Here is a 23,230-nt window from a genome sequence, read left to right on the forward strand (position 1 = left end):
CTTACAAGGGAGGAAAAGGGAGAAAGGAAAAGTGAGAGAGAGAGGAACAGAGTGTGCATGCGAGTAGGCTTGTGTGTTCTGGGGATGGAGGGTTTAGAGGGCTAAGCATTCTTCCATGGTTGATTGATACCTAAAGTGGAAAATTCAGTAAGAAACAGTTAAAGAATGCTATTTAGAAACATGGATTTAAATAACTAAATGAAACAGTTAAAAAAATAGATGACCAGTCCAAGTCCAATGCATGAAATAGGGCACTCAGAGCCGGTGCACTGGGACAGCCCAGAGGGATAGGGTGGGGAGGAGGGTGGGAGATAGGCTTGGGATGGGGTCGGGGGGACACATGTACATCCACGGCTGGTTCATGTCAGTGGCTGGCAAAAACCACCACAATATTGTAAAGTAATTAGCCTCCATTTAAAGTTGATTAATTAAAAAATGATAGTTTTGGGGGAACAGAAATTGGGGGTGGGATAGGCATGAGACTACTATTTTCTTAGACGTTTGTGGTGGCATTTAACTGTAACAATTAGACACATGTATTACTTTGAAAAAGAATTAAATTTAAATTCAAAAATAACTTCTCTGAAGTCAAACAGCCAGTGAGTGGTGAGGCTGCTATATGAACATGGGCAGTGGAATTCCAGAGCCCATGCTCTCAGCCAATATGCTACACTTTCTATGGAGGTGATACACAGAAACGATGGCCCAACTCAGGATCAGGTGCCTAAGAGTCGTATGAAAAAGTCTTCCTTATTTATTAGCAATATCAGGCACCCAGCAAGACTGCCACAGACAGCAAGACAGAATGGTTGGAAAGACTGGTTGCTGAAAATGACTAGAGAAGGTTCTGAGAAGCGTTGAAGTTTTGTGTTTTGGAAAGGGTAAAGAATCCAAGACAACGGTTTATCCTCAGGGAAGCATTTAAAGGGGTTCAGGTGACAGGAGTTAACTGGCTAGAAGAATGCACACAACTTCTTCACAGCAGGGCGGAGTCTACAAGGATCTGGCAAACGGAAATCTCCATATCGTGGGGGCTCTGGATGGTCCAAGGGGGTTCGGGATCCTGCCATTTGAAAAGTGAGATACCATCTCAATCAAGGCGTGTACTTCCCATCTCTCTACCTTTACTGGCTCATGCACAGTTTCTTTTTTAAAATTTTAAAAATTTATTTTATTTATTTGGCTGTGCTGGGTCTTAGCTGCAGCATGTGGGATCTTCAGCCTCTGTTGTGGCAGGCAGCATCTTTAGTTGTGGCGTATGACGTTAATCATGGCATGTGGGGTCTAGTTCCCTGGCCGGGGATTGAACTTGAGCCCCCTGCATTGGGAGCGTGGCGTCTCAGCCACTGGACCAGCAGGGAAGTCCCTCATTCACAATTTCTGATGGTGGTCAAGATGCCAGTTCTTGACTGGGGGCTGGGCGGACAGAGGTGAAAGCTCCTTTTAGGCGATACCAAAAAAGCATTACTGGTAAAGCGATCCATATGATCACCCTCGTGTTACTGAAATGAGAGGGTGTGATTATTTCTAGAGACACATCTTCGGGGTGCACCAGAGGGACTGTCTCCCATTTTAGGGACATATGATGCTACTGGTGAGGAGGGGTTGGCAAATGGCAGAGCAAACAAAGCTAACATGAGGGACGGATTCAAAACACCATTTCTAAACACGCACAAATTCCTTGAAAAGGTTTAAACATTTAAATAAAAAGAAATATACTGAAATTTGGGGATATATTTAAAATAATAATATTTGGAGTGCCTCTGCCTGATACCTAACCTAATCCCATGAAAAATGAAGGCATCAGTGTTAATGTTTAATTATTGCTTTTTAAAAAAAACAGCTGCCATACTAGTTTTTTAGAGCTTCCCTGGTGGCTCAGAGGGTAAAGAATCTGCCTAGTTTTGCAAGTTGCTAATTTTTTTTCCTTTGAAGGGATCATTAAAATATATCTAGGAGAAAGCTCCACCTTAACAGGCTAACATATTGGCATGGATTGGGTGACAAACAAGAAAAATCAAAAGCAATCAATAAACAAAAAAGACACACAATGACACTGGATAGGACAGGACAGTTCTTGTTTTTTTTTTTTTTTTAATTTTTAAGTTAATATCTCTTAGACAACACTGCATGTCAAGACACTTTGATCTACCATGTTCTTTTCCAATGGCTATATGGTGTTCTATTTTATGCCCTTATCAATTTAAACAAATTTTCTACTGATCAACATTCAAATTGCTTCCAGCACTTCCCTGTTATAAACACTGTAGCAATTAAAATCCTTGTACATGTAATTTTGGTTCACTTTCCCACTTAGAGCTGTAGGTTAAATCCACCTGGAGATTTATAGTGCTCTAAGGACTCCTTTTCAAGTAGGCAGTTGGTAAAGCCCTTCCCTGCTATGATTGAAGGACTAAGACAAATTCGGAAGTGATGGGCCTGTTGGTTTCCACCGAACTGAACAACAAGGAATATCTACTTTAGCTAGTAAGCGATGCTACGTATTATTTCTTTCAGAGATGGTTCTTGGCTTACTAAGGTTAAGTATGCAAACACAAAAAAAGGATCTCTAAGTCCCCTTTAGGAGCACATGTGAGTTGTGCAGGTTTTGGCTCACAGAGGAGCAGCACTGGGAAACTGGCCTGAATGTTGGCTCCCAGGCAGATGAAGTGTGAACAGGCTGCTGTGCCCTGGAGTGAGTGGCAGTTCTCTTGATCTACCAGGGCTTTTTCTGAACTCCATACTACCAAACTGTGCAAACAAAAGGGAGCTATGAGGAACAGAGAGACAGGGGAAGGAGTACAGGTGTGCTTTATATACTGAAGGTTGTCTGTTTAAACCTTCAGTAGGACAGAATTTTGTGTGCCACCAGAAACTGGTGAGACTGGGCATCTGCAGTCTCAGTCTGGACGTAAGGACAAAGAGATGAAGAATGGCTAGCGTCAATCTGAAACAAGCTGTTCTTGAAAACAGAAGTAATAATATCCACCATATCTTATGAGCCTGGATGTAGTCTCCATGACCAAAACAGATAAAGATTCTATAAGAAAAAGAAATCCATGCTACTTCCTCACGTACGAACACAGATGCAAAAATACTAACTGCAGTATTCACAAACAATCCAGAATTGAAAAGCATACAAACACATCAAGTACCACACGATCAAATAAAGTTCACCTTGAAAATATTGATACAAAGATGATTTAACATTACAAAATCTATTAAATAACTTGCTACATCAACAGTTGAAGGAACAAAAACACAGGAATATTTCAATAGGTGGAGAAAGAACATTTGATGTAGTTAAACATTAATTCATTAAAAAAATTAGCAAACTTGATAAAGTGTCCCTAAGTTGGAATCAAGATTGCCAGAAGAAATATCAATAACCTCAGATATGCAGATGACACCGCCCTTATGGCAGAAAGTAAAGAGGAACTAAAAAGCCTCTTGATGAAAGTGAAAGAGGAGAGTGAAAAAGTTGGCTTAAAGCTCAACATTCAGAAAACAAACATCATGGCATCTGGTCCCATCACTTCATGGGAAATAGATGGGGAAACAGTGGAAACAGTGTCAGACTTTATTTTTCGGGGCTCCAAAATCACTGCAGATGGTGATTGCAGGCATGAAATTAAAAGACGCTTACTCCTTGGAAGGAAAGTTATGACCAATCTAGATAGTATATTGAAAAACAGAGACATTACTTTGCCAACAAAGGTCCGTCTAGTCAAGGCTACGGTTTTTCCAGTGGTCATGTATGGATGTGAGAGTTGAACTGTGAAGAAAGCTGAGCACCAAAGAATTGATGCTTTTGAACTGTGGTGTTGGAGAAGACTCTTGAGAGTCCCTTGGACTGCAAGGAGATCCAACCAGTCCATCCTAAAGGAGATCAGTCCTGGGTGTTCATTGGAAGGACTGATCCTGAAGCTGAAACTCCAATACTTTGGTCACCTCATGCAAAGAGTTGACTCATTGGAAAAGACTCTGATGCTGGGAGGGATTGGGGGCAGGAGGAGAAGGGGACGACAGAGGATGAGATGGCTGGATGGCATCACTGACTCAATGGACATGAGTTTGAGTGAACTCCGGGAGTTGGTGATGGACAGGGAGGCCTGGTGTGCTGTGATTCATGGGGTTGCAAAGAGTTGGACACAACTGAGCGACTGAACTGAACTGAACCGCTCTTTAAACAAAATCTCTAGAGGCAAACATCAAGAATTTCCTTTAAAGTTCAAGTTAAGGATGTTCAACATCAATGCTCTTATTAAACATTGTTTTGGAGGTACTGTTGGCACAGTGTCACGAGAACAATAAATAAAAATTATATAGATTGGAAAGAAAGAAACAAAATTGTATCACTTGTAAATGAAAAAATAGTCTACACAGAAAATCCAAGGGAATTCACAGAAACGATCAGAACTAATCACAGTCTGGAAGGACTGCTGGATAACAAACTCAGTGGAGCACAACCAGTTATAATCCTATTAACCAAAGAGAAATAAGAAAATATAGTCAATAAAGTTATTAATAACAGAACTGTAAAATATTTAGGAATGATTCTAACAAAGGAAAACTAGTGAAAGGAATAAAAGGTAACATATACAATTATTTACCATGTTCAAGGATGAAATGACAACATTACAAAGATGTCGATTTTCCTCAAAGTGAATATAAATCCAGTGCAGGTCCAATATGCACAAATCAGGGTTCTGGGTTTTTGTCTTGTTCATTTTGGAATGAAAATTCTTATGTAAAGGTGAGGATAAAATTCACATAGAAAAGCAAAGGGACAAGAACAGACGGGGAAATTTTGAAGAACGTGATAGGATCAGGGCTTTTCCACCAGATATCAAGACATACATTAAAGTTATAAAATCAATAGTAAAGACAGTAGGATATTAGACAGGCCAGTGGACTAGAACAGAGTGAGTCCAAAATTGTTGTTGTTTAGTTGCTCGGTTGTATCTGACTCTTTTGTGACTCCATGGACTGTAGCCCGCCGGGCCCCTCTGTCGTGGAGTGGGTTGACATTTCCTTCTCCAGGGGATCTTCCCGACCCAGGGATCAAACCTGTGTCTCCTGCATTGCAAGTGGATTCCGTACCCTTGAGTCACCAGGGAACCCCATGAGACTAAAATAGACCTATGCAATTTGACTACATTAAAATTAACCCCCAAACTTCTGTTCAAGAAAAGACACTATATAAATAAAGTGTCTTTGGGAACCAACTTCATTTAAAAAACAAACGTGCTTTAAACTAACAACATTTCAGTCAATCCATCCTTGACCCCCAACCTCAGAAACCATGATGAAGAAACAGTACAGCAAATGACGGGTTAAAATACATGTGCTGGGGTCAGCCTTCCCGGGCTTGTGTGGTGGGTCTGTCACCTAACTGCTGTGTGACTTTCAGCCAGTGCCTGTGGCTTGTTTGGCAGAAGGAGACAAATACCATACTGTGGGGATTAAATCCATAACAACCATGACGTGCTCAGCACAACGAAAGTGTATTTGTTATTAATGTTCAAGCGACATTAAGGATCGATTACTTATTATCATTACACCACTTTGTAGCCTAAAATTTTCACAACACGTCACAAATTTTCAACCAGTTTCACCTCTGTGATCTCATTTGAGGAATCTACCAGAGTACCTATGTGAACAGATAAGGAAGGTTCCAGCCCAAAGCATCTGTGATCCTGGTTTTCAACTAGGAAACAGAGAATCTCCAAATCTGCTTTCAAAAAATAGTTTCAATTTATAGTAAGGAAATGCTAACTGACTTGCCTTGGGTCACAGAGAGTTATTAGTAGAGTTAGGATTAAAACCTAGGTCTCTCATATTAATCTGCATTACAAAGAGACAATAATAATAATAAGTTTCCCCAGACTCCCCCTGTGTCTAAATTTCTTCTTGGAACTGTAAGCTAGATAGTTAGGAGGGTGATTCACCTGGGGATCATTTGGGATATTACTGATGTATTCTAATGACTTGAGGCATCTAACTCACTGCCAGGGAGGGAATTATCAGAGATGTGTCTCTTTTGTGAACAATATTAACATGGATCGTGGTAACAGCAGTGATAATAAAGAAAGAATTACCTGGGCAAGCAGACCTGGCTGGATCTGAAGAGGCTGGGCTCCTGGGGCTTGAGTGACGATGGGAACGGCATTTTCCATTCGCACAGAGTAGCCAGCGTGTTTAGAGGGAGAGGCCTGCAATCCTAGAGCAGAAAAGGGGTGACGGGGAGGAGGGCTGAGTAACTGGGAAGCGCTGGATGAGGAGACCTTCCTAGCCCGCTGTCAGCCCTCAGCCTCCCTTTGCACTAGTCCCCACCAGACACTGCCTGATCCTTTGGAAGTCTTCCCTGCCTCAGTTTTTAACTTTAAAAAAAGTTTGTGTTTTTTCCTTTGGCCATGCCACATGGCTTGTTGGGATCTCAGTTTGCTGACCAGGGATAGAACCCAGGCCTTCATCAGTGGAGGCGTGGAGTCCTACCCACTGAAACACCAGGGAATTCCCTCTAACTTAGGAAAAAAAAAACAAAACAAAATGACCTTTTTGAATGTTTTCAAAGACTCAGTCAAATTAAGGAGTCTTTAAAGCCAAAAGTGGAACAGTTATGCTGACAAATTACAGCAGGAAAACAGCTGCCTTTGTCATGAAGATACATCTGACTGGGTCAAAGCCAGGGAGCGAGGGTAAGGCTGCTGGAACAGAACTTACTTAAACTGAACCACAAAGACTCACACCAGGGGGTTTTCGGAACCAAATTCTCGAGTTTTCAAGGTAAACTATAACGACGGACCCGGTCAACTCTTGCTTAGAATTTTCAGGAGAAGAGTGCCGGGGTGCCTGGCCAGAGGTGGGGGGGACTGGCCAGGAAGTACTTTTCAGGGAGGTTTATACCCTTCACAAGAACGGGGACTAGTGCACTGTCAGAGGTTGGCAGTGTGCTATAGATAATCCACACAGAGGCCTATTCCACGGGAGGCAACGCGAGGGCTGACATCAGCATAACAATGGGAGCGCGCACAATGTGCTGATTTACAGATGGTGGCTGAGCCAGGACAAAACCGCTGGCAGGTGGTACGAATAACAAGGAACGGACTTGATGCAGAAGCCTACGTCCATTGTTTCTAGGTTGGCTGCCACAGGATGGGGGCCCTCAAGTTCAGTGATGCCAGGGCTCTCGCGGAAAGAAACAAAGAGGGCTTCAGCAGGACAGAAAAGCATGAGGCCAGCACCGCAGAGGCGGTCCTGGTGGAAGCAGGTGCGAGGCTGGGTCCACTCTGCCTTACCTTGGAAGCCAGGTGGACACACGATGAGCGCTTGCTGGAAGGGGTCGGGCCGGGCGCAGATCTGGGCGGCTCCCGTCTGCAGGGGCATGCTCCGCTGGGCCACCGCAGCCATGGATGCTGCTGAGGGCTGGCAGAGTGCAGATTGGTAGTTTAGTATGGAGACCTCGGGATTGGCTAGGGAAAGAGTGGCACTGGTGGAGGTGGGAGCCTAAAGGAATGGTGGGGATTAGACAAAAATAAACACAAATAAAACATGAGGGAGACGGCATGCTGGGAGACACGGATCTAAATCAAATAAATGAACTCAAAGAAGAGCAAACGAGTGAATGAAAACCACGAGCCAAAAAAAAAAAAAAAAAGCGAAAACGGGAGTGGAAATACAGTTGGAAAGACTTAGGGGAAAGCAGGCACCTGCAGCCCAGGACACAGAATCACCTTTGATGCTTAGATTCGGGCCTGTTCTTAATATTTTCAGGGCCTGTTCCTAATACTTGCAGGGCCTGCAAGTGCACACGGGATGCCTGCATGTCAAGTCTATACTGCAAAGTTAAGGACTGGCTAGAAAGAATTATGATCTGCCTTCCCACTCAGACATAAACACTTTCATAACTACCTGGAAGGCTTTGGTTTCAGTCTGAATCTGGATTCCTTGGCTTGGGCCCTGGAATATGGAGCCGAGTGCCTGCCTGCCTTCTCTCCAGGCCCCAGCTCTGTACCACAACCTGACTGACGGTCTTTGGGTGCAGGTATTTGGACTTAGTCTTTACTGGGGAGGATGAAACTAGGAAGTGGCTCCTCAAGGCCCCAGGTCTCAGATTCCCGGAGCTTGACACGGAAGGAAACACACGCACTTGGGGAGGGCCTGGGCAGCAAGCCCTTCTGCTCAGGTCTAAGGGTAGCACTTTCACAGATGCCCTTAGATGTTCACAGAGCACAGTTACTGCGAAGAAATAACACTACAGAAACAGAGATGGAGAGGGACGTGCTGAGGCTGGGGTTGCTTGTTGGAATTCGGTGCATTCTCGTGCTGGCATTCAGAAACTAAGGTTAAAGGGCAAGGAGAAGATGTCAGGGCGTCAAGAGAACTTGAGATGGGTTAAGTTAAATGGAGATGGGTTAGACAGACACTGAAGTTATGTCCTCTCTCCTTTCTTTTTCAGAAAGAGATAGCATTTGAGGCTGAACTTCCATGTGAAGCAAGGCCATGGAAGGAAAAGGAATTCTACATTGGGAATTCTCCAGTTTCACCCCATCTTAGTCTTCATGCTGATCCTTTAGTAAGATAGGTGGAGTAACCCATGGCTTCAATTTCAACCTTGTGTATGACAGATTTTGCTACTAGAGGCTACAAGGACTAAGAAAGTAAAAAGGGCAAGAGCCACAAGGCTACTGGGAAACATACAAAATTAGGACCTTAGGAAAGGCAGGCATGTATGTCAGATTTGATGAAAAGGATAAAGTCTCATTTAAATGTCTTTTATACTTACATTTTATGCTGAATTTCAGTGCAAAGCGTAGAATTTGTTTGAAAGTAATCACCAAATTAGGTACTGCCCATGTTTAGATTTTAAGATATTATTGTAACAACAACTGTCTGTTTGCGCAGCATCACACAGTCAGCCTCCAGGCAGTGTAACTGGGAATGCATGTGTGGCACATGTAGGCCAGCATCTCTTGTCACTATTTTTTATTGAAGTGTAGTTGATTTATAATGTTGTGTTATGTATATATATTCTAACAAAAGGAAACTCTAGTGAAAGGAATAAATATGATTTTCCTATTCCCTTCCATCATAGGTTACTAAAAGGTACTAAATACAGTTCCCTGTGCGGCACGGTAGGTCCTTGCTGTTCATCTATTTTATACATAGTCATTTGCATGGGGCCAGCATTTTGTGTTGTTACCAACGGCATGACTTGTGTTTCCTTTCTGTCCTCTGTTCTCTCTGCAGCCTCACCTCTCCTGGAGGCTCCCCTCAGACACCACTAGCCGCTTGCCCTCTACACACCAGAGTCCACACACTCCCTCATCTTCCTGCCTCCTGGCTTCCCTCTTTGGGGCACTGGGAGGAGTCTCCTCCAGGCTCCCACACGGGTGCTCAGTGGCTCCCCCTTCTGGCCAGCCACTGGTCTTGCTGCTCCTTCCTTCCAAATGTCCCCGAACGCTCTCCCTCTTTTTAGTCACCACTTCCTTTGCTAAGGCCTTCTGTCCTGGAGCCTGGGACCTGTAAGGCCTTGACTAGTGATGTTCTGGCCTCCACTTCTTCTTTTCTAATTCTTCTTGAGCACAGAGGCTAGAACATCCTTTCCAAATGACTACTTTTTGTGTGATACCAACCTCTGCTCACAAGTCTCCAGTTGCTGCTGAACGAACACCGTGTACGCATCTTAGGCTGGCCCTCCTTCCAGTCACAGTTAGGCCCAACTTCCCTTCTCAATGCATTTTCTACCCTCCCTGCTCAGGGCACCAGCCAGGTGGCCTGCTCACTCTGCTGGGACTCTGGTGACGAAGAGCAGAATCACAGTGGTTATTCTGTCCAGGAGTTCACCTGACTGGCGGTGGCTGCCTTAGCCTGAGGACTGAGCTAGGCGCTGGGTGGGAATGTTTATCACACGGGACTCCAGGCCTTAGAGAAATGAACGCTTTCGGCTGAGAATGGAAAGGACACCAGTGGCCTCCGGGGGGCAGCAGATTCTAGGAGGCCTCTCCTAGAGGGTAGGCAGAGTGGGAGAGGAACAGGCTGGGAAGGAACGCTGGGCCTTAGCAACCAAACGTGCCGGGAATGGCCTGGGAAGCAGGGTCAGTGACTCTTCATGAGAGAAGGGGACCTATCAAAAGAGTGGATGGCCAGGCAGAGTACTCACACTGGAACATATATGCTCTTCTGCTATTGAGGGGTGTGGTGTGTGTGTGTGCGTACATAGGTGTGTTGTCATCGTTAAAGACTGATACTGAAGAAAATCCAGGGACACTTTCTTTGGGGAAACTGGTAGGTAGGAATAAAAGTTAAAGTCTCTTAGATACCAGAGGCTGCCTGAGCGAGGCCTTGGAGGCTCTTCATACAGTACACATTTCCTGGGTGTCATCCATATTTCCAGCAGTATATTAGGTGCTAGATTCCGCAAATTTTCTGCAAGAGGTTTGAAAGCTGTGGGTCCTCTTTTGGTTCTCACTGCTGGGATTCTGGTGACATGACTTGGCAAAGGGCAGGTTCTGTCTGTGTTGAAAGGAGATCATGTGGGCCCAGCAGTGTGGACACAAGGAGTGGGGGCCTGAGCTGGATGACCGCTAGCATCCATCCCTTCCAGTTCTAGAATTCTCCATCAGGCGGATGTCAGACACGAGAGGATCCCAGCATCTCCTTTACCTTATTCTCACAGCAGGACAGGAAAGCAGTAGGAGGTACCATCTCAGAAATAACTCTCTTAGTGAGTCACTTCTGGGACCTTTCAAGCGGCTAGGAGTTAATACAAAGAATGCCTGAGGATCTCAAAGGAAATAACGATGAAGACAAACACCTTCTTGCAGAGTTGAACGTGACAGTAGAGGGATTTTGTCTGTTGTACGCGATATGGAGTTCTGTCTCCTGACTCAGCTTGGTGGGAAAACAGAATCCCTGACCTTTGCTGTGTCAGCCCCGTGTCTGCCTTCCCCTCTGGCCCCTACTCACCTGGTTGTGGACAGTGTTCAGCTGGTTGTTGAAGGTCATGGTCAGGTTGGTGGATGTGCTGGGGGCCACATGCGTGATGAAAGGGGTTTTGCTCTGGTTCACCGTGTCATACATGTTTACCCGACGCTTGCAAATCTCCATGTTCTGGAAACATGATTTGACGCTGTTCATGCAAAAGGCAGAGACAAAGGTGTCAGGGAAAGAGAGTAACATGGAATTACAGGAGAGAAAATGGAGAGAGAAAAAGAGAAGAGAGTTAATCTAATAAATGAAAGCACTGAGACACTTCACTTTGGGTCTCAGGTTCCTGGATTTTTCAGGCAGTGTCTACATTTGCAAGAGTTGGTGATATTTACAGGAATTCCAACCCCCCCCCCACCGCCCCCGCCCACCCCGAACCTTCTCACTGCCGCCTCCTCATCCTGGGTGGGTAACAGTTCTCCACCAACACAACAGACCTCTTGGCTCTCACTGCATTTCCTCCTGCTGCTGATCTGCCTCCCAATTTCCACAGCTCATTCTTGGCTTTCAAAGTGGTTTCTGGCCCATAAATAAACATGTAAGTTCTCTGATTGGGACTGGTCAGCAATGGATGACCTGCTGCCATCTTCCTTGCCCATACCCTTTCCAGCTAACCCAGGGCACCAGCGCCATCTAGGGGTCAGCCAAAGAATAGCCAACCTGGTGTCAGGACCTATTGGCACTCTTGCTCCTCCCTGGATTGTGCATGGATGGAGAATAATGATTTTAACAACTAATAACAGCGGTGAAGCTTACTGACGGCGTGTCTGTTCGCAAGCACTCTTTCCCTCAGTCCTACAACAACCACGAGGGGAAGACAGACAACTGTTGCCCCTATTTTGCAAGTAAGGATAAAGAGAAGGGATAGGTAATTTGCCAAGATCAAGAGCTGGGTAATGGTAGTCTTCACATAGACACGTACATTCTCTTTAACTTCCTTCATTCTTCATTTCTTTTTTTCTGATTCTTACCCAGTTCCATAAAATTCTCTTTTTCTTCTTTCATTGCATTTTTGAATCAAAACAAAACTCTTAATTATGAAATTCAAGTATAAAAGTGTTGTGGACACCAGCATCAAGGGCAAAGAAAGCCATAAGTGGCCTTGACCAAGTGTTTGAAAACCCACCACAGGATCTTCAATTGTTTGTACATTGTTTCTCATTCACGTCTCCGCCTCCCAGGTGGCGTCGAGGTAAAGAATCTGCCTGCCAATGCCGGCGACGCGGGTTTGATCCCTGGGTCGGGAAGACACCCGGGAGTAGGAAATGGCAACCGCTCCAGCATTCTTGCCTGGAACATTCCATGGACAGAGGAGCCTGGTGGACTCCATGGCGTCTGAAAGAGTCAGACCCAACTGAGCACACGTGCCACGCCATTCACTTCTGGGTCTTCTTCTAATTAAACTCACTTTTTCCTCAAATGCTAATATTTAGGATAGCAAGATCCCATTTAAATTTCCATTTAAAATACATATTTTAATTATAAGTAGTGTAGTAACAATAAAATCCTACCATTTTAAGATGACAACTGCATACTGTACTACGGGTAAGCTAGATTCTGGGCCAAGCAGGTGCTTGCGGGCTATCCCAAAACATCCTCTCCATGAAAGATTTTCTGAACTGACCTACACATTCTTTGTGAGTTAATCATGACTGACACTGGCCACTCAATGCACACTAAGTACACAGTGACTGCCTGATGACCTAGAGAGAAGGTCTCTGGTGACCAAGAGCTAAAAACACTAATGCTAGCAACGCCAACACGTTTTGAGCATCGACTCAGTACCAAACCTACTGTTAAGTGCTTTCACATGGAGGCTGAAAGAATAAAACAATGGATTTTGTGTTCTTCTGGACTGTATTTAATGCATCAGTGGCTTTTCGACAATTCAACACAAAGCTTTCAGACTCAGAATTCTCTAACTGAAACGATCTGAGTTTTTAGTTTCAGAGGAAAGTACTTTCACACTGGGTTAATGTTGAGAATGGTTTTTAAGGAATTCGAGCACCAGAATCTTGGCATGGAGAAACGAGTGGAGTCTCTTTCATCTGATAATCTAGATGTTGGGGCAGCCCTGGCCCAGCTGCAGGGGTGGGCTGGAGGTTTCTTCTGGCCCCAGACTTCTTCATGGTCTGCCCAGCAGATTCTAGGGTTACTTGGGGATCAGGCCTACTTTGTGCTCCAAAACCCTTCTTTCCTTCTGAGGCCTGTTTTCTGAAATCTAAGTTGTCAGTGCTTCCCCTAGTTCCACACCAGGTCCTAAGTTAGGAGCCAGCTGATGCCCATGGTTTCCGTGCTGGGTCTTCACCCACAGTGAAACACCCTGATTTGCTTCCATGCAGAACCAAAAGACCACACCCTGAGGTCATTCAGCCAAGACTCAAACTTTATGCATGTGACTGCCTCACTGACAGTGCCGGTGGCTTTCCAGGTGGCTCAGTGGTAAAGAATCTACCCGCTGCTGCAGGAGATGCGGTAGGTGTGGGTTCGATCCCTGGGTCCTGTGCAGAAGGAAGTGGCAGCCCACTCCAGTATTCTTGCCTGGGAAACTTCTTGGACAGAGGAGCCTGGTGGGTAGCAGTCCATTGGGTCACAAAACAGTTGGACACAGCTGGGCATGCACAAGTGTCTCACAGTGCACCTGGCTACCAGGAACCCGCTAACGAGCACCCCTCCATCTCCTATCCACAGCTGTTTCTCAGCCATCCCACTTCACTCCTGATGACACGAAGACTGATTTTATGGGGGCCCTATGCAGTAAATCACCAAGTCTGCCTTCTGTGGTTCAGACTGGCACCCCTTGACTTACCCCTCCCATACCCAGAAACAGGACAAATCCCGTAATGAGAGTTTGCAAGGGATGGGTCCCAGTTCCTTCTCTGTACTTGAGTCTGGTTGTTGCAAGCATGCTTCTAAAGTAGAGGCACTATCTGGTTGTTGCAATACAATCTGACTTGCTCAACAACAGCTAGTAAGGAACAGACTGAAAAGAGAGGAAGCACCACTAGTGATGGGTGCCACACCCTCATTTCTCGTATGCTGCTGAGGGTCAAATCCAGCCTTGAGACTTGACCTGATCTGATTCTGGCTATAGCAGGGCTCATGGGAGACCCGTGGCTGTCTCAGCTGGGCTCTTTCCATGTATCCCTCTCTCTCCTGATGCCACCTGAAATCTGCTGCTTTCTTGAGCACCCTGCTTCTCCCTGCAGACACCCAGGGAGAGGGCTGTTTATTCTTTCATGTCCTAAGTGCCTCAGAGGTTGAAGTGATCTCTCTCTTGACTCTGTTTATAGGCTGAAATGTGCCCCTCAGATTCACATATTAAAGTTCTAACCCCCTAGTACTTAAGAATGGGACTGAATTTGGAGATAGGATCTTTAAAGAGGTGAAATGAGGTCATTAGGGCAGGCCCTGACCCAATTCCTTAGGAGGAGGAGGAAATCGGGACACAGATAGCGTAGAGGAAGACCACAGGAAGACTCGGGCAGAAGACGGCCATGTGTAAGCCGAGGAGAGAGGCCACAGAAAAAGCCAGCTCTGCTGGACACCTAGCTCGTGGGCTTCTAGAATAAGAAAATGAGTGTCTGCTGTTTGTAACACTCAGCCACTCAGTGGTGCTTTGTGTATGGCACCTCCTCAAACTAATCCTCCCTTCTCTTCTCTCCCCTTCAAGCACCAAGGCCGGGCCACTAGCTCAGTCCTGCCCACCTGGGAGACTTCGAAAAGTGAAAAAGTGGAAGTGTTAGTTGCTCATTTGTGTCTGACTCTTTATGACCTCATGGACTGTAGCCCACCAGGCTTCTCTGTCCACAGAATTCTCTAGGCAAGAACACTGGGAGTGGGTTGTCATTCCCTTCTCCTGGGGATCTTCCTGACCCAGGGACTGAACCCGAGTTGCCTGCATTGCGGGCAGATTCTTTACTGTCTGAGCCACCAGGGAAGCCCTTTGGAGGTCACCCTGATTCCTGGTCAGACTCCCTGGCTCCTTAGTTCCTTCTTATCTCCAGGGACCTGTTAATTCCAGCCACTCCACTCCCTGGACTGTCAAGCCTGAAATCGTGCCATTTCCACAACCACAGATTCAAGCATCCCACCTCCTAGGCACACTTTCCACCCCTCTGGCTAGTTCAACTATTACTGTACTAAGCGTTCTCTGAGCTGATCAGACAACTCAGTCTCTATGGACCCCTCCCAGCTTCACTTCCTTTTTCTTTTAGCTAAGCCTTGCATAGCCATGTAATCTCTTACTTACTACCAGGCACTTCCCATCAGCCTCTTAAGATGCTCAAGTCTCTTTCATATGAAAAGAAACCCCCTCCTTGGGCCTTCCTGAGTCACCCCTCTATTTTGTCCCTCCCCTTTCACAGCCTTCCTTCCTGAAAGGGTACCATCTATTTCTTCACCTCTCACTCAATCTTTCAACCTGCTAAACTGGTTTCTGCTTCTACCATCCACAGAAACAGCTCTCCATAAGTTACCAGCAACCTCCAAGTTGCTAGATCTGATGGGCATTTTTTCCAAGCTTATTTGACTTGATCGAGCGACAGCAGACCGATCTTTGTTTAACACAACTCCAATCAGCCATTCCCCGGCCATCAATCCTTTAATGACTTCCCATTACTCTTAGGAGAAAGCGAAATCCATAACACGGAAGCCCTGCCACTGGCTTATCCTGAGGTCTCATCTCTCCCTGTCCCCGGGTGCTTGATCTTGCCCGTGCTGGGGTCTCCACCTGGCAAGGCCCCTTCCACTCTTGCTGGCCTTTCCACCAAGGGGCTCCCTCTCCTTGGGCGGTCACATCCGTGGGTCATCCACGCCCTGCCTCCAGCAAGGTCCTCTTGTTGCATGCTCTGCTCACCCTTCGTATCCCCTGAGAACAGCCTGGTTATTTGGGGATCTTTGGTTCAGTGCCTTCCTCTCTCCTGTAGGGGCTTCCCTGGTGCTCAGCTGGTAAAAAACCTGCGGGCAATGTGGGAGACCCCAGTTTGATTCCTGGGTTGGGAAGATCACCTGGAGAAGGGATAGGCTACCCACTCCAGTATGCTTGGGCTCCCCTAGTGGCTCAGCTGGTAAAGAATCCACCTGTAATGCGGGATACCTGGGTTTGATCCCTGGGTTGGGAAGGTCCCCTGGAGAAGGGAATGGGTACCCACTCTAGTATTCTGGCCTGGCGAATTCCATGAACTGTAATAGTCCATGGAGTCGCAGAGTCAGACACGACTAAGCAGCTTTCACTTTCACTTTCCACTTTCTCTCCTATAGACTCTAAACTCCAGTGGGCAGGGTGCCCATCTGCTCTGCTCCCCACTGCCTCCAGCCCCTGGCCCAGCCCAGTGAATGAATGAATGAATGAACAAACCAATAGATCCCAATCCACACGGGACCAAGTCCACGCATGACCTCTGGCTTGCACATGGCTCTGCATCACAGAAACTGCCATTCTGAGCACCTCCCTTCGTGCAGACACCCCAGGTCTGGTCCACCCGGCCTCATGCCCTCTCATGCCCCACTGTTCCCTTTTTGGTGTTAAGAAAACTTCAGCCCAGGGTCCCAGTGTGGCTGCCGACTATTTTTATAAATACTGTTTTAATGGAACACAGCTTCCCTTGTCGATTTCTGTAACGTCTACATCTGCTTTCAACTCTAATGGCAGAGCTGAGTTGTTGTGACAGAGACCATACGGCTACAAAGCCTGATTTTTTTTTTGGGGGGGGTGCCTCGAGGCATGTGGGATCTTGGTTCCCCGACCAGGGATCAAACCGGCACTCCTTGCATTGAAAGGAGTTCAGAGTCTTGAACACTGGACCCACCAGGGAAGTCCTACAAAGCCTGAAATATGCACTACCGGGGGCTTTAAAGAAAAAGTCTGCCGACCCCTGGGATAAAGCAACGACCAGGACACCTACTGTGTGCTGTGGGGAAAGTCGAGTAAGTGTGTCATGGTGACGAAGGGGTGGTTCAGGGTCTCGATTGGAGTGATTCTCTTATCGGCGTCTATGGTCAGCATCTTCTTCAGCAGGTCGATGAACTCCCGCCGGTCGGCCTTCTCCACCAACATGTCGCTCCCTTCCAGATCTGTTGTCATGTTCACCTGCAAGCAAGTGGGGACAAGTCACCGAGATTCTGCCGGGCCTCCCTCGCCCCATCCCTCCGTTCTGTGTGCTGCAGCTCCATCCTAATCTCTTGGTCACCCCTTCCCAGCCCCCAGAAGGCTGTGTCTGCCCCGTGGGGGCGCTGCCACGGGTCATCACTGCCCGCAGGTCACGGCTGTTCTCTCTGCAGGAGAGGCCGGGGGAGGCTGCTCAGGGAAGAGGGAGGCCCCTGTGGGCACCTGCACAGATATGAATGTGCAGGCACAGCTGGCTCCTGCTTTCATCACTTAGGCTGAAATGCACCTTGCATCACGCCTCACTGAAAAGAACCATACGATGAAAAGAATTCTGGAGACTGTGCTTGAGACAATGTGAACGTACTGAATGGCATACTTAGAGTTGTACCATTTTAGGCTACACATATTTCCCCATGGTTAAAAAACAATAATTACAACCAAGCAGTAAAAAATAAGATGCAAAAAGGTTTATTTCTTTAACCTTCCAACAGAGGTATTGGGGTCTGCTTCCCACACCTAGCAGCTCCTGAGCCAGGGTCTGAGTTATTTGAATCCCTGGGTTCACTGGGACCACCTCTGGCGAAGGCAGGCAGGATATCTGAACACAAGATTTTTCTTCCAAGAGCAAGCCTATACGGCGTGTGAGTGTGCTCAGTTGTGTCCGACTCTCTCTGACCCTGTGGACTGTAGCCCACCAGGCTCCTCTGTCCGTGGGATTTCCCAGCAAGAATACTAGAGCAGGTTTCCATTTCCTTCTCCAGGGGCTCTTCCTGACCTAGGAATCGAACTTGTGTCTCCTGCATCAGCAGGCAGATTCTTTACCACTGTACTGCCTGGGAAACCTATACTAGCATGACCTTTAAAAGCTTGTTTTGTGGTGCTTTCTCCCCCCAAGCCCCAAGACATGTACTGGAAAGCAATTTCAGTTTTCTCAGAAAATCAAAGCTTCTAATCAACTGACAAGTATACTTTACTTGGAGTCATGAGTTTTGGTTACACTTATCTTCAGTAAGAAGTGTGTTAAGTGTTCATTGGTCTGGAGCTGTGTTTCTCATTGCTTTGAAGAAAAACTCACTTTGGGTTGCCCTGATTTTAGACTAGGTTTTATTCTAAAAATAGCTGGTGTTCTAGAATTCTCTCTGGACACAAAGATGACCTGAGAGAGACTGACTGCATTGCGTTGTGTGCTCACAAAAGATGGATGTCCTGGTCCCTGGTACCCAGGAATGGGACCTAATTTGGCAACAGAGTCTCAGCAGATGTACCCAAGTTAAAGTCACAGTGAAGTAGGGTGGGCCATACAGCCAATGACTGGTGTCTTTGTAAGAGAAAGAAGGGAGATTTTGGACCCAGAGAAAAGAGGGAACACAGAGAACACAGAGAAAAGAAGGCCACATGAATGAGACAGAGATTGGGGGATGCAGATACAAGTCAAGGGGGCCACCAGAAACTAGAACAGCCTGGGCCAGTTTCTTCCTAGAGCTGGTAGAGGGGACATGGCCTGCTGGTACTGTGATCTCAAACTTCCAGCCTCCAGCGTTGCAAGAGAATAAACGCTGTTGTCTTAAGTCACCAGTTTATGGCCCCTTGTTAAAGTGGCACTAGAGAACTCATCATGGTACTCAAATGAACTAATGGGCTTGAATTCTTCTCATGAAGACATCAGTCAGATTGGTCAGTGCTATTTTACAATTGAGAGCCAGTAAACTGAAGCTGTTTAAAGAGCTGGTGTAAGGTCTTAAAAATGTTCCACACACCCAATGGTATACTTCCTAAGGCCAACATATCATTGTTTAAGGTTAAAGTCAGCCACCACATTGGAGTCAAGTGGATTTCTACCCTCCACCCTCTGTTAATTACTCCTGCAGAAGTGTTGTTGCGCTTGGCTCTGAAAGGGCTAACGTTGTATACTCACCCATGGAGCTTACCTGGGCCATGTCATCTAAACAGTTGAAAATGTACTTCCTTGCTTCTTTCGACTTAATCCCCGTCTCTGCTTCATGGTCATCTGGTGTCTGGTCAAGAGAGGCACCGGGCCATTGGTAATATGAATTATTTCCTAGTCCTTGTGACTCAAACCCGCCAACCTCTGCTTTTCCCCCTGAGGATATTTTCCCACCTTTCAGAGAGCAGACAGGATTCTTAAAGGGACCTGCCCAGAATTCCTTCCTCTCTTCCTGCTCCACACTTAGGTCATCCCTCCTCCTTCCTCCCTTCCCATGAACACTGTTGGGGGGCCAGCTCTGAGTCAGATCTGGAGGATCCCCAGAAGGCAGTATATGCCACAACCCCAAGAACCATGTTCTCCCCTAAGTTTAAGGGATGTGGTTAGGTTTCATATGTGGAAAAGCAGAAGCCTTTGGTCCACACATTGTAAAATTTTAATTTATCAAACTCTTATACATAGAGCTCTCCCTATGTGTCAGACACTACTTTTTAAAAATTATTCATCTATTTAACTATGTATTTATTTTTGGCTGTATTGGGTCCTTGCTGCGTGCAGACTTTCTCCAATTGTGGCCACAGGGGGTTTCTCATTGTGGTGGCTTTTCTTATTGTGGAGCATGGGCTATAGGGCACGTGGGCTTCAGTAGTTGGGCGGCACAGGCTTAGCTGCCCCTCTGCATGTGCAGCCTTCCTGGAACAGGGATCAAACCCAAGTCTCCAGCATTGGCAGGCAGATTCTCAACCACTGGACTGCAAGGGAAGTCCCCAGGTACTGTTTCAAAGCACGTGAACTCACGTAATGCCCTTCACAACCAATTTAGGGAGGCCGATTACCAGCTCATCTTCCAGAGGGGCAAAGAAGGGCAGAAAGCTTGAGGAGCTTGCCAAGGTCACGTGACTGCTGGCTCTGGAGTCTGTTTGACAGTCCCCTCTGCTTGGGTCCAGGGGACACACGTCCAGTTCCTGAACTGGCCTTAGTCTAGGAAGCTGCTGTTTCCAATGACTATGGGGTTTTGGACTTATTCATGGATCACAGGTAATTGATCCTCCAAGACTCACTCAAGGACAGCACACCTGGAGCTGCTAAGATCCAGGCTTCGATGAGGGAACAGCTGGCCAAGAAGGCCTGAATCTCCTAACTAAGACACAGTAATGGCCAGCCTCAGCCTCCTCCTGCCAGGACTCTTTTTCACTGGACCTGACCTTGAGCCGCTCACCCTCAACAGCTGCCAAACGCCAGCCTCCCATCAGGAGCCTCAGAGGCCTGCTCAGCTGCCAGATCTCTTTTCTAAATCTTTTGCCATCACTGACCACGCATTATCTCTAAATGTATTACAGTTTGGCTGTGGTTTCTGTTAAAAAAATACCCACCTACACTCTTGCAAAAAAAAAACCAACACCTAAAATGAACACAAAACACACTTAAGAGGTATATTATTTTCTCCTTCCCAGGAAAAAAAAAAAACAAAACCAACAACATTAATTTTAATTACTAGGCACAGATCAAAGTGAAAACAAAATATGTTTCCGTTAAAGTCAAGCCGCCCGAGTTTACGGTGTGTAGTGAGGCGCTACACCACCTGCCGGCAGGGCCAGGGCCAGCAGACCCCTCCCGGAGCCTTCAGATACTGTGTAGCTGCCTGCAAGGCTCTCTGCATCCTTCAGGGCCTGGCTTAAATGCTCCTCCTCGATCCTCTGCCATAGCAGGAATCAAGGCTCCCTCCTCCAGGCTCCCACACTCTGTTCCTGCCGGAAACGGTGCTGGCCATGGGGAGGGGGCAGGGCTATCACACAGGTTCAGTTTCCCTCTGCACTGGGAGCTCCTTAAGGGCGGGGGACTGTTCACTTTTTTCATTTCTCTATCCAGCAGCCAACCAGGCGGGTCGTCCAGGTTTACTGGATGAAATTGAGGGAGTTTAGCAATCAGAGCTTGAGGTGCAAAGGCAGTAGGTCAAGCAAAGCGGTGCTTTCTGAACATTCAAAAATCCATCCACCATGTATTATCCACAGTCGCGACCCCGCCATGGCCAAATCAGAGTCAGAGCCAGGACCCATGTGCCTCGGTTAAAGGCTCCTGGCGAATGGGGGCACTTTTTGTGGGGACCTTCTTCCCCATAAGCTGGGTGTTGGTGAGGAATGAGGCGGGCGCTCTTCCTACCTTCAGCCTCCACAGAGGATACGGCGAGTCTGTGTCCCGGTTGAAAAACCTAGTTGTCTTTGTCCCCGCACTTAATAAATATTCTGCTGGCAAACCCTGTGTTTGTGAAATATACCGGATCTGCAAGGAAAGATGGGAATGAGGTCAGGGCTTTTTCTGTCACCATACATGTGGGATACTAACAGCTCTAGTGTCTCAGAGAAAAACGACAATTTTATAGGGAGAGAATGAAATAATCAAAGGAAAAGGGAAAAGGAAGAACAAAGAAAGAAAAGCCAGGCGATCCTCAATTGTAAACTTGGATACTGGTACTTGAAGGGATAACACAGGTAAGATGCTTCAATAAAGGTTGTGGCTAAATTAAAAAAAAAAAAAGTGATTGAAGGGAAGGAAGGTTTGGGAGACAGTATCACACCTCAGAGCCCCACCCCATGTCAGGTTATGGATGGGGTGCCCATCCAGACAAATGAAGAGAGCTGGCTGAGAACACCTGTGCTGTCTGGACCCACCTGATCATACTCTGAAGCTCCTGGATACAGTGGCCAGCCCAGGAACAGCTCTGCAATGACGCAGCCCAAAGACCACATATCAATTGCCTCACAAAATGGTAAGCCCAGGATGATCTCAGGGGCCCTGAAAAGGAAGAATGGAAAAAAACAGTCATTAGCAATTTGGAAAAGCAGGAAGCTATTTCTATACGAATTCTAAAAAAAAAAAAAAATCCAGTCTTTTGAACCCAAGCTACTGTTACTGACCCCCGCAAGGTCCTGTTGTTCTTGAGCTGGGTTGCAATGATCCTTGCATCCTTTGGCTTGGTCCTCCCATCAGTAGGGTGCCTGGCTAGGTGACTGGCTGAGATGCACAGCAGGTCTGAGGTTGTAGAGCAGACCCAGAGGGAACCACAGCTACTGCTTCACTACCATCACGCTCCAGCCAGACGAGCTAATCAACGCCTTTGAGATACTCAGGAATTATCTTTTGTAGCTGAAAACCCAGGAAATCAACCTTTAGAGAATGCCCAGGTTTTTTTAAATTTTGCCGAGTGGCGTGCAGGATCTTAGTTTCCTGCTGCTAAGCTGCTAAGTCACTTCAGTCGTGTCTCACTCTGTGCGACCCCATAGACAGCAGCCCACCAGGCTCCGCCGTCCCTGGGATTCTCCAGGCAAGAACACTGGAGTGGGTTGCCATTTCCTTCTCCAATGAATGAAAGTGAAAAGGGAAAGTGAAGACGCTCAGTTGTGTCCAACTCTTAGCAACCCCATGGACTGCAGCCTACCAGTCTCCTCCATCCATGAGATTTTCCAGGCAAGAGTACTGGAGTGGGTTGCCATGGCCTTCTCCACTTAGTTCCCTGACCAGGGATCAAACCTGCTCCCTGAGCATTCAGTGGAAGCTCCAAGTCTTAACCACTGGGTCACCAGGGAAGTCCCAAGGATGCTCAGTTTTTACAAAGGAATTCTGAAGTACAGGTATTCTATTTTCAGTCATATATAAAACAAGTTGCCTCCCCACAGAATGGGATTAAATCCAGTATCTGTTTATGCCAACAATCCCTTTTTAGGAGTTTGTATCATACTTTTCCAAGGAAACACTAGTTTTTTTTTTCATTACCTTCTAAAGAATTCTCTCCTATGACAATTATAGTACCTGGTTCATGATCTGTAGTTCAGGTGTAAATCAGAATTCCATTATAAACCCTTTCCTAACTTCAGAAAATATATTCCTTCACATGATAAACCTGGTTACCTGCTGGAACTTCTGAAGGAAATCACCTAAACTCAAAGAGAAAATTTCACATGTACTTGGTAATCAAAACCAAAGACCACAAGAGTAGCTCTGCTTTTCTAGGAAATGGTCATGATTGCTAGGTTCACATTTTGGAGAAAGCCACGCTCGGAGCATGAGATATGAACTCAGTTTATGATTTTTTTTTTAAAACGTGGCTCAAGGCATTCTGCTGATGCACGGGCCCAACTTCTGTTTTCTCTATCAACGGTCCCTTTGATGGCGTGATCCAGGAAGAT

The 23,230-nt window shown here is 46.5% G+C and overlaps 1 protein-coding gene across 2 annotated transcripts in view; it reads right to left on the reverse strand.

Annotated features, from left to right (window-relative positions):
• The window catches only part of HIPK2 (homeodomain interacting protein kinase 2), a 193,984-nt gene that overhangs the window by 33,976 nt on the left and 136,778 nt on the right, over positions 1–23,230 (reverse strand). Inside the window, exons 3-9 of one of the 2 annotated variants that reach the window (XM_052638357.1) lie at positions 21,716–21,839; positions 21,207–21,326; positions 19,030–19,116; positions 16,899–17,083; positions 10,972–11,134; positions 7,302–7,428; positions 6,102–6,223 (exon numbers count right to left, since the gene is read on the reverse strand). In XM_052638357.1, the coding sequence (XP_052494317.1) occupies positions 6,102–6,223; positions 7,302–7,428; positions 10,972–11,134; positions 16,899–17,083; positions 19,030–19,116; positions 21,207–21,326; positions 21,716–21,839 (928 nt within the window). Of the gene's footprint in view, positions 1–6,101; positions 6,224–7,301; positions 7,510–10,971; positions 11,135–16,898; positions 17,084–19,029; positions 19,117–21,206; positions 21,327–21,715; positions 21,840–23,230 lie in introns of both variants that reach the window. The other variant, XM_052638356.1, reaches the window with a different exon arrangement.

The sequence above is a fragment of the Budorcas taxicolor genome, chromosome 4, assembly GCF_023091745.1.
Source record: "Budorcas taxicolor isolate Tak-1 chromosome 4, Takin1.1, whole genome shotgun sequence".
Classification (NCBI taxonomy): domain Eukaryota; kingdom Metazoa; phylum Chordata; class Mammalia; order Artiodactyla; family Bovidae; genus Budorcas; species Budorcas taxicolor.